At 40.5% G+C, this 12001-nt stretch overlaps 2 protein-coding genes across 3 annotated transcripts in view; one reads left to right on the top strand and one right to left on the bottom strand.

Moving 5' to 3' along the window:
* Positions 1-255: 255 nt before the first annotated feature.
* On the bottom strand, positions 256-7748 carry LOC115575497 (uncharacterized). 2 transcript variants are annotated; one of them, XM_030407627.1, is made up of 6 exons: positions 7625-7748; positions 3549-3701; positions 2644-2815; positions 1931-2051; positions 1786-1848; positions 256-1131 (listed from the first exon to the last, which is right to left on the bottom strand). In XM_030407627.1, exons 2-6 carry the CDS (start codon positions 3606-3608, stop codon positions 795-797), a joined length of 753 nt encoding a protein of 250 aa, XP_030263487.1. In that variant the 5' UTR covers positions 3609-3701; positions 7625-7748; the 3' UTR covers positions 256-794. The 2 variants fall into 2 exon arrangements, with proteins under 2 accessions (XP_030263487.1, XP_030263488.1); XM_030407628.1 differs by having other exon boundaries at positions 7605-7720.
* unm_sa1261 (un-named sa1261) overlaps positions 6657-12001 on the top strand; it is a 36664-nt gene continuing 31319 nt past the window's right edge. The window contains exons 1-2 of the mRNA XM_030407625.1: positions 6657-7344; positions 8822-8932. The gene's annotated coding sequence lies outside the window, so the exon portion shown is untranslated. The remainder of the gene's footprint in view (positions 7345-8821; positions 8933-12001) is intronic.

The raw sequence follows: 12001 nt of genomic DNA on the forward strand, positions 1-12001 counted from the left end.
AGCAGCAGGTTTTTGGCTCTCTGCAGCTGGAATCTGAGCGTCTGGCCGGGTGGAGCAGCCGGGTGGAGCTGCAGGACGCTGCTGGGTGTGTCGGCTGCACGCTTCGGCCACCAGCAGCTGTTTATAGCAGCAGCTCTGTGGTTTCCACCAGCCAAGCACTTTTCCACCGACTCCAACACAGACTCCACAGTTCAGCCTCTGAAGCCCCCCGAGGCCACGATTAAAAAAACCCTGCTGAACACTCGAACATCAGTGTTATTTAAACACATCTGAGGGTTTAATTAAAGTATAAACAGGCCTGAAGGTGCTGAGTGTGTCGGGCTCCCCGCAGCCTCCTCACATTAATCCTCTTTTAAGAGCAAACCTTCCTGATTGTTTGTGTCGACGCTGCAGGCGTTCAATACTGTGATGGAAAGTAACGCGCTGTCAGTTTAACACTGACGCCTCTGTTTGACCTACACGAGCAAACAAGACCGTTCGCCAGAAGATTTGCTAATTCTGTGTAATTATTCTAAATGCCTGCTGCCGACGATGAATAGAAGAGTGTCAGCCTGAGAAGAGAAGCTGCTCTGTAGTCTGTCAGTACGTTAGCGGTGATTAAAAAGAAAAAACTAGCAGACATCTACGTGCTCGCCTGCATCTTCCTGAGGGGAACATTAATGTCAAAACCAAACTTCTCGGTTATTCGTCCAGCAGTTGTTGAGATATTTCAGTCTGGACCGTTTTAGCCGTGCAGCGAGCTCGGTCAAAAACACATTTTATGGCCACTGGCTGCTCCTGAAGTCAGCAGAGTCTCAGGATGTGGACCTGAAGTAGTGGTCACAGTTCAGAACGGGACAGTCTGTAAACAGGAGTGTGTAGTCGTAGTACACCGTGTCCTCTGGAGGAGTTTCCTCTGGTCCCCCTCTGAAGCCACACTCCTCCAGGGAGCTCTCCGGGGTCAGACGGGCCTCCTCTCTGGGCACTCTGCTCCTGAAAACCTCCAGTCTATAGGTCTGGATCCCGACCCGGTCCTGGATGATCCGGATCAGCCTGACAACTCTGCTGCTGGTCAACAAAACCACCTCAAAGTTTCCCGGATGTGCCGCCGCGAAGTCGAAGGGGATCAGTCTGACACGCAGACGGACGAACCTGCCGGGGATAAAATCTGACTTCAGATCAGACAGAATCAACATGAAGTGATTGTTTTTATTTTTTATCACTTTTCCAAAACCAGAAACACGAGAAAAGTGTAAGAAATGAATTAAAATATGTGTTTGTCACGAGCTGCACACGTTTAATATCCACCTGACGAGTCGTGTTAAATAAACTAGAGCAGAAAATACCTCAGAGTTGTACCTTACAATACTTCAGTCACACACACACAGAAAATCAATTACGGCACCCGGGTCAAAACCAGCGCTGGCACCCGTGTGGAGGTCGTGTTGAGGTCTGCTGTGTTTGTGTAGCTGTTGAGTCTTCGTGTGTGATTTACAGCCGACACTCAGAATAACTCCGACACTGAACGTCAGCTCGGCCTCGAGTCTGTCGCGAGCCGCTCACTTTGTTCCAGCTCAGCGACAGAACAGAGACCGCTGGAACCGGTTCTGGACACAATGATAGTTTTTAATCGTAATTCATGCGACGTTTTTGTGACTTTTTATGTCTGTATTGAGCCGCGATGGACGAAAAGAACAAGTCCCGATACAACAGCGTTAAATTAAAGTATAGAGGTCAACAAATAAGAAGTTCTGATACACAGATCAGGTAGAAGTACCTTGAAATTTGTGTGAGTGTCTGAGTTACCTGTCCAACAGCTGATGTTGATCACCTGATATCCGAGTATTGATCCCTGTGCCTTCACTCGCTCTTTAATAAGAAGAAGACAGTTAATATACAAACAATAAAAACAACAGATACCGACAGGTGGAAAGGAAACAGATCGTTTCACCTCAGACTCTGAACACGTCTGCTCAGGTCTCGATAACTGATGGTGTTGTTGGAGGTTTTCAGCAGCTGAGTCAGAACGTGGAGCTGAAAGTGCCGACAGGGGACGTTCAGACTCATCAGACCTGCAGTCAGAAACACGAGGATCGAAGATGAAGGAGTTCTTATTAAAACTGATCAAACATCTTCTCCACCATAAAGGAACAAAAACCACATAAACAATTCCTTTGAGTTGGATTTCTTCACTCTTTCTGTTCTGTGACTTCATGAAATCTCCACAGAGAGCTGATCCCTGATGAATCACTGCAGCTTGAAGTCTTTGTCCTGCAGGTCTGAGCTCACATCGGCTCCTCGCAGCTCCTCAAACAAACTTCAGCACAAAAGTTTAGTGTCTGTCTGAAGTTTGACGGACAAAAGGAACATTGTCCAGGAGAGGAAATGAGCCGTATTATCAAAAGTCTGACTCACAGCAGCCTTCATAAATACTTCAGTACAACCACACTGAGGCATTTATCTTATACTGGCTGACATATCTCTTTCTAATCTCTTTTTCCTTCAAGATTATCTTTAACTGACATTCAAATGGAGCTGCAGACACTGAAGGAGGCTGTTGTGGAAGCGTATTAAACCACAAATCACAGTAAATACAAAAGAGCAGCAGCTTCTCACAGTCCGCTCACACCTCTGGGATGAAGGTGCGGAGAGAAGATGGATTACCGAGCTCGAAGTCCTTCATGTGGACTGATCCACTTCTGTCTGCGTCCTCGTGTCTGAACAGTTCGTCCAGCTGCTGCTGACGGTCCGAAAACCACCGAGTCATCTCCGCCAGGAAGAGCTCAAACTCCGGCCCGTTGGACCTGAAGGCCCGGCAGGTTTCATCCAAGGACACCTTGAAACATGTTTCAGAGAAAACACATGATGATGGCACTCACTTGTAGCAGCACAGGTGCATTTATATAAGTACAAGTGTTATAAATAAACTAAATATTAAAGATTTAATATACTGCAACACTTATGACTTGCAGTGCTTTTGAGCTATATGCTAACATCATGGTAACATCATGCTAACAGGCCAAAAAAGACAAGGTTTATGTGGTTAGCAGTTATAATGTTTACCATGTTTACCATTTTTACCATTTTTCTTTGGCATATTAGCATGTCAAGATTAGCTAATTGGCTCAAAATACAACCTGTAAACCAAAGTAAACAGGCTAGCATGCTAGTTGATATGACGCATTGAAGAAATGATTCTTTAATTTGACTCAAAAGAATATTTGAGAAGCTGAAGAATACTTTTATTAGATCATTATTCTTGTTTCTGTCTGCTTCTGTAAATATATCCAGTTAACAATAAGCATATCTTAGCTAAGCAAAAAGACTGGAAACAGGGGGAACAGCTAGCCTAGCTCAGTCCAAACATACCAAATACATCAATACCAGCCACAGCTCACTTGCAACATCTAATTTCTCTAATTTGTCGTCACAGAAACTGAAGCTGCTAGCTTTTTAGCCCTGTTTCCAGTATTTGTGCCAAGCTGAGCTAGCCTGCTGCTAACGTGTCATATGAGCAGGTTTGACGGTGTGTTTCTGTTTCTTTCACTGTTGCTTCATGTTTAACAAACCTTTTCACGCTCTTTATTCTTTTTGTTGGTCTTTTTTGTCCTCTGTTTTTTCTTCTTCATGTCGTCCACGTGTGAAACGTCTCATCCAGTTTGAGGAAGGAAGCAGCACTCGGGTCTGTGTTTACCAGAGATAGGAGGTCGATGTCTGTCAGTCTGTGGAAGAACAGATAAAATACTGTTGTTGTTCTTGGATCAACTTGTATTTTTCCATTAAGCGTCAGTTCAAAGTATCAGTTTTACACCATCAGTATCAGAGGTTGTGTTGATGGCAGTTGAATGTGAGGTTGATTTAAACCGGAGACAAATATGGTGGACCATGTTTCTCAACACAACTAATGAAAAGGATAAAAAGGGATTAGACTTCCTACTAACCAAACCTCACGAACCTCAACTGTTTATCCATTAATTCAAACTACTACAACCATCACTTTTACTTACATGTTCAACTGCACATCACTTTAATTATTCTAACAGTTTCTGCAGGACTTTTACCTACAAATATCAAACATCTATCCTTCATTTCCAGATAGCTATTGAGAGATTATTTATTACTGTTTGTATCTAAAATGTTTCTCATTAACTGTTTTTAGCTAACTATTTCAGCTGTCTCCTGTTAGCCCAGTATTTCTTCTGTTTATTCAACTGTTCCTGTTCGCTAAATACTGCAACTTTTCATCCATTAACTAATTTTAGCAAACTATTTTAACTGTCTAAAGATAATAATATTATTTTAACTGTTAAAATATCCAATAATGCTAGGCTAATGGTAAGTAGTAATAGATAAACAACTGTCCATTACTTTAAGATAGCTATTTCAAATGTTTCTCTATTAGCCATTTCAAGCTAACTATTTCAACTCTTTTCTGTTAGCCTAATATTTTAACTGTTTAGCTATCATTCCTGTTAGCTAACTATTTCAGTTGTTTATCCATTTGCAACTTTTAGCTAACCATTTAAACTCTTTATTGTTAACTAGTAAAAAAAAAAAAAATCCTAAACATTAGTTTCTTCATTAATGTTAGCTAACTATCTCAGATGTTAATCCATTTCTTTTAGCTAACTAGTTGAAATGATTCTCCATTAGCTACATTTGGCTAATTCAGCTGTTTGTTCAACAAGTCATGCTTCACTTTTACCTATCAGCTAAAACTTCAGCTAGTTTTCCCTCAGCATTTGGTGTTCAGGTGTTCAAAATGAAGATTTTAGTTTTATTCAAATCTTAATTTGTTTTCTTTAATTAGCTGAGCTACTCTACAATCTCTGTACCTCTGCAGGATCAAACCCTGGAGTAGAAACACTTCTGGTTACGGTTCTCTGTGAAATGTGTGTTTATTAGCAGACTGGATGTGTATTCAGTATCTAAACCCGTCAACCTGTGACTGGACACACTCCAGAAAACAAACTCTGAGATCTGCAGACGCTCTGTTTTACAGTGTTGTTCAGTGATTAATCCTGCTCAACCACAGCAGATACACTTTACAGTAAGAGAGAAAAGGACCAGCTGTGATTCTGCGATGGCTCATCCTTCCTGCTCATTTGAAACAATGAGGGCAGGAAGCAAAAGCCACCGATAGTGACGGCGAGGATGAGTGTGTTCACTGCTGTCCCTGGTTTCCTGAGGCACAGTCCCAGTTCACATCCCAGTATACATATCAACCAGAACCAGTGCTGGGAGCTGAAGGGGGGCTGGTTCTTAAGATCCGGCTCCTCCCTCAGACACAGACAGGAAATCCCGTCTGGAGACGAAGGTGTACGAGGAAAAACTGAGCAGGAGGAGAACCGGTCCGGAGTCTGACCAGAGGTTTGTTCAGAGGCAGCGGTGAAAGATGTCAAGAGATAGAAGTGGAAAAATACTGTTCAATAAGTAAAGATCAATAAATGTAAAGTGAACATGAAACGCACAAATGTATCAGTGACACACACACACACACACACACACACACACACACACACACACAAACTTGGAGTCTTTCTTCTTCAGCTCTTATAAAATTCCTCTCATGCATATTTATGCGTCCACAACAAGCAGATCACTTCAAAGTGGATTTCAGGTTTCTCTCCACAGGTGAGCTGCTGGTCTGTGCAGACCAAAGTGTTCGCTCATGCAACATGAAATCTAAGAGGCATCTCCTGCAGGACTGGAGATATTTTGGGATCTTAACAAACGTGACAAAGTTCAGACAGCAACACAAAACTGCACATGAACTCAAAGTCCTGCAAATGAGAGTGTTAGTCAAGTAAAAGTACACGAAGTGGAGGCTAAACTCAGCATTTTACACGTCTGATAGTTAAAATCAAGGCTCTGTTTTAACTTTTTGATTAATTACATCCATGAGGCCGGTTGTGTTGCTCAGTACAGTATACATGCTGTCTAACAGGAGGTGTAATCCTGCTTATGTAGAGAGCAGCTCTGACAGAAAGGTCACATCTGCAGTGTGAAGAGCTCCTCTGAGTTTACAACCCCTGAGCAGGATGTAAATACTTCCTATATCTGCTGCAGGTGAGCACAAATGTTTGCTCACAGCGCCCTCTGCTGGGTACAAATGTGACAGCTCAGTACCTTTGTAAATACAATACTGAGGATAAAACACCTTGCTGTAATTTATAATCGGTCCAGATGTCAAACTAGTTTATATTTGACTTAATTGATGATGAAATATATGTGTAAAAAATAGGTGGTCACCTCAAAAAGCGTCACCAACAACATGGGCGCCAACTTGGCTCAGAAAAGGTAGTAAGAGGGATAAAAATCACAATAAATCTGGTCATATTGACGACTACAGTTATGTAAAATTAGCCTCCGTGAGTTATATGAGCTGCTGATATTACAGAAGCAGCTCTACAATGTTTAAGTTACGAGATGACGTCACTAACGACACTGTTGGCTGCGTAATTACGTATTTTCTCAGTCTTATATTTCATTAGTGTGATGACAGACTGAGACTTTATTGACCTGGAAAATAATTTTGCGTCATGTGTGTGATTCATGACACAATTCAAACAGGATCAATAAATTATTTGTCTTTCTTTATATTTTTATCCAAATAAGGTCTTGTGAGTGAAACCGGAAGGGGGCGTGGCTTCGACTTTCTTCCAGGTAGTACAAAATCATGGCGGGAGGACAACAAACAGGCATGTGGCAGATACAACTTATTTGTTGGAGGTCTTTAACGAAACAAAGTGTTTAAAACAAGTGTTGTTAAAGATGAACAAAGCAAGAATCCTCCTGAGAAGTTTGAAGACAGACCACTAACGTTACGTTACAAGGTGGTTCCGACCACAGACAAATACACAGACGCCTAAATCTGCTTCGTTTGTACAGTTACCGGCTCTGTAAAGGTGTATTTAATCTGAGTGGGAGGTCGACTCAGGAGTGTATAGGTCAATTATTATTTACCTCTCTCCAGGTAGATTAACTCTTATGTGTATCAGCGAGTTTAAGCTAGCTATAACCTTCCTGTGTTGGCGCAGCACAGTAAGACAACCAGCCTCCGTCAGGTTTGTTTTTGAATTAATTGTTTCTGAACTAACTCTGAACACGAAGCTGGAGTCATCTCATTAAACTTAAAAGTGTTGAGGGAAATTAATGAATAATTGAATAAAATGAATCCAATATGGCGGCGACGTCGACGCATCGCAGCTACGGGCCAACCCGCCCAGTGAGGCGTCTATGTATATGTCTGTGGTTCCGACCCAGACAGACTTAAGAACATGACTTTCTATGACGTGGATTTTGAGTTTGAGTAAAAAACATCTGAGGCCTCGGGTCCTTCTGAAGAGGACGGCAGCGTCACTGGTGAGTTCGGCAGCTAAGGTTAGCATAACATTAGCTAACATTAACGGTTTGGGAAAACTTCTTCTTCGTCTACTTAGTATTCTTCTTTTATATTTCCGGCAGACTAGACGCTTCACAGCAGTTGGACCCACTGCGCATGTGCAAGGAAGAGTAACGTTCTAAATACTTTGGACATGTAAACAAACATATTTATCGGATGACTGTTAACCTCTAATCGATCAGCAGCATCACGTCATGTTTATTAAAAGATCAAGTCTCACTTTGTGTTAACATGACTCACATGTCCTCAGTATCCAGTCAGACTTCCTTCCCGTGAAATCTGTCATGTTTTTCCTGTGTCTCCTCACTGTTGAATCACTGTGGTGACTGGTTGCCATGGGAACGGCACACACGCAGTGGCTTATGGGAGAACTGGCAAATAAACAGATGGAAAAGGAAGTGCTTTTAAATCATCTTTGATGCACACAATCTAACAAACAAAATCTAATTCTGAGAGTTCAGCAGGGTAATTATTACAAGAGGTGTTGTTCACTCTTCTGTCCACTAGATAGCAGCAATGTTCACCCACTGAGGCCTTTCGATCTGGTATAATGAGAGGAGGAGGCGTTCAGATCATTTACTCAAGTAAAAGTACTTTCTTTTAGCATACTGTAACAATACTCTGTTACAAAAGTATTTAAGTGTGATCAGAAAAATGTGTGTTGTTGATATTTGTTGATGTTTAAGCCTTTCAATTACATGATAAAGGATAGAATTAAATAATTATCTAAAATACCTAAAATTAAAAAACAGTCCAATGTCGACAAAAATGCCACTTTAATAGATACACTACTCAAAATGAGTTAGGTATTTTAAATATGCATGTACATGGATATGTGAGTGAAAGATAAATTAAATGTGTCATTTTATTTTTGGGGACCAAAAATATTCATAAAATTCAGATATATCACAAAATAAAAAGTCAGGTTAGACACTAAAATTACCCTAACTTCCCTCATTCATTTTGAGTAGTGTAACTATTTTGAAATGCTCCTTTAAAAATGTGGAGGAAATATAATCTTTTCACCAGTCAAACAATGCTGCTAACAATGCCACGAGATAATAACATGTCAGTCACAGGAACAGTTGATTTTAATACTTTACATTCTATCTGTTTTTTAGGATTTAAAATGTAAGACTTTTACTTGAAAAGAGTATTTTTATTTTAGTAATTAATCTGAGGACTTCTACTCAAACTGGGGGTTATGTGATTGTTGTTACATACACATATAACCCGTTACAGACCAGAAAGTAAACAATTCACAGACATCATTAAAATGCAAAATATCATTACATTTATTCATGATTTCTCAGCTTTGTCTTTCTGGAGCATTTCCCTGACACAGTCTGTGTTGTTAACGTTAGCGAGGTTTGGCCTGTTTGTCTGTTTCTGGTGGAAATATTCTCCATCTGTGATCGGTGATCTGATCTCTGCCAGGATGTGACACAAGGCGAGCTGACAGACTCGACCCCGATGCTGCAGCATATGACAACCAGGACAACGAGAGCAACGTGCATCTGTTTCTCTGCTGAGAGGAGAGGGGACATGGTAGGTTTTAAATTCTGTAGTTTTACTTGTAGTGAATTATTACTTATTTTAGTTACAGTATGTAATCTGGATACTTTTTGGATACCATGCACACAACAAAGTGAAACCTCGACTTCTGGAAGTTCAGAACTGTCAAGACAAAAGATGCAAAGATGTGGAAAATCTGGATACTAAAATACCATTATTATACTAATAATAAGATGAAAAATGATGAGATATTAAATACAACTTCATGTGACCTCAGAAACTCACCACTGCCAACTATAAAATGAGAATAGATAAAAAAAAAGAACTTTCTTTTTCAACTTTTCAAGTTTTTTTTTCAGTCAAAATGAAAATCAAAAAATTATAAAATACTAAGAAAAAGACATAATGACTTAGACAGTCTGGCAGTGTTTTATTTTACCCACCCTATATCTTCTTGTAATTTCCAAGAGAAGAACTGATATGTAAATTAGTTGAATAATTAACATCATTCGCTATTAATATGATCAACCTTTATTTTTAATTCAATTAAATATGTAAAGAAATATTTGTTCAAGGTTTCTCTTCACTACAGTATTGTGGATTAGATAATATATTTTGCATTTTTATAAAAAAAAAAAATCAAATTTGTAAAGTAAAAAATCAGGCATTTTATGGGAAATTACAGATAAATTCTGTTTATTATCTGTAAATACTATGTAGCTGCAGGATACAGTACGACAAACATACACTTTAAATCGCAGATATATTATAAAATGTCAGTGAATATTTAGTTTTAAAAGAGACGGAGAAGAAACATCACAATTCTTTGCTTTTTAAAAAACATAATTTGTCCCTTTTTGGAGGTTAACACGCTTTAAATTAAAAAATGTCACCTATATGTCGCTGTAATGATGTTGCAGCCCGACACATGTCTACATGGCTGACGCTCTTTAATCGTATGTGCGTCCTTCTGCTGGCTGTTGATATTTACATCATCTCTCTCTCTCTCAGCCTACATTCGTCTTATTTTCCGTCTGTGTCGTGTTACTTTCATGTTCTGTGTGATGCTTTCTTCTTTGCTCGCTCTCTCAGCCTAATGAAGCTCTAATCCATTAGCCTAGTTTTCCTTTACATAACCAACATGAATACATTAGATTCCACATACGCTGAAATTGTTTACAGTTTTCCTGTTTAGGCGCTTTTTTTCCCCGGTATTAATCATGATGATTTCACGCTGCAGTGACACACTTTCCTCTTCTTCTCCTCTCTTTGATGCTTTCCTTTAATATGCAAGTTGAAAATGAAGCAGAAACCAGGAGCCTCCTGAGAAACACGTCAAGAAAAACGGCTTTTAAAGTCTAAATTCAAACGCTCACGGTCGGGCCGGTCTGGAGTCGTGGTGGGTGTTCCTGTCTTTGCGTGGCTGGACTGGTGAGCAGGCCGGGTCAGGGTCATTGTCATTCCCCGGCCTCTCAGTGCCAGCCGGAGCCAGACCCCTTATCACGAGTCAGACAACAGCACGCTCCTTCACCTCTCCGAGCTCCAGCATCCACTTTATTTTCTCTTGTTTTTCAAGCTAAAAAAAAACACAATATATCGAAACAATAAGCCGGGATCTGTTGTTTCAAATGTGGTGAGTCTACGAACAAAGCCAGTGCTCTGAATGCCGGACAACTATTAATGTGAGTTTAAAATATTCCACTTCTGGCCCGGTAGTTGGGTGCAGAGCCCGACCCTCTGGAGGAATAAACATCCTGAGTCCCATCAGATTCTGCTCTGATCCAGAAACATTTACTTTTCCAACTTCTGGGATTAAAAAAGTAGATTGATCTTCATTCCTGTTTATCAACCTGACTGCAGCGGCGATCTGTGGCCGTAGAACTGAATGCAAAGTGTTGTTACTCATCCAACAGTTGATGAGGCATTTCACCCAAAAACCACAAATGTCAACCTCATGATGGAGAAGAAGCGCCGTGAATGTCCGTACACAACCCACGTCATAGCTGTTGCTGCTAGCATGACTAATCCTGTCAAAACTGTAATACAAGTCATTAATACTTCTAATTAATGCAAACAAACAAATTAACAAAGGCTACGTCTTTCTGTTCGACACCATGAAACATCTTGTCTCATTTCAGTTCATCACATTTTCAGCTGCAGAAAGATGTTTCCATTATCCTATAATTCATTCAGGGGTTTTTTTTCTGATCCCTGCTGAATTAATCAATTCTTTGCTTACTTTTCCAGAATCATCCACAGTAAAAGCATAAAAATAAAGCAGCCTGTCAGAACAGCTTTGGTCCATTTTGCCCGTGATGTAAATTGATGTAAATTTGCTCCCTGTGTTTTTCGGTACTCAGAGAGCATTCGTTGTATTTCATGAGGCCATTATGTTTCTGCATAAATTACTGCCTGCAGCTGTAGAGCAGCAGGACCGAGACAAAAGGCTGAATTATTCCTGACAGTGAGACTAATGACAGTATTTTTCTTGCCTCATAAATCCAATATAACCAAATTCACTTACAGTGATGGATTAGCTGTTTGTTTACTGAGGCTCAGACTGCAGCGGCTCCTGTGGAGCGGCGATCAAGCAGATAAATAAATAGTCTCCTAAATTTACGCTCCTTCTGAACTCCACTGTGAGAAAATGTCAGCAGGCTTTGGCAAATGTGTATGTTGGCAGGCTCAAATGGCAGAGAGAGGTCGCTGTGTGGAGAGCTGCACGTTAAGTAACCAGAAAACTTCTCGACTGGTGCCAGAAAACTGCATTTGGCACACTGCTATTACAAAAAAGTACAAGAAATGAAACCGAGCAGGTGCTGCTTTCTAAGAACTGAGTGCTCCGATGTGTCGCAGACGATTATCACTCGACGCGACATCTGTGGGAGAGCTGGCTGTTAAGCTGCAGGTGATGCATTGTATTATCTTTTGACAGCTTTCTCAAACAAAATGAAACCAAAAGTTCATTAAGAGATCGGTGGGTATTTGTAGTCTGTGAAAGCTTTTTTAAAGTTGTGTTCGGGCTTTAAATTGCTGCAGGGATGATGCATTTCTGTGTGCTAGCAAGGACGTTAGCATAGCTCTGGTTCCTGCCACATTACT

This window comes from Sparus aurata, chromosome 23, assembly GCF_900880675.1.
Source record: "Sparus aurata chromosome 23, fSpaAur1.1, whole genome shotgun sequence".
NCBI lineage: Eukaryota > Metazoa > Chordata > Actinopteri > Spariformes > Sparidae > Sparus > Sparus aurata.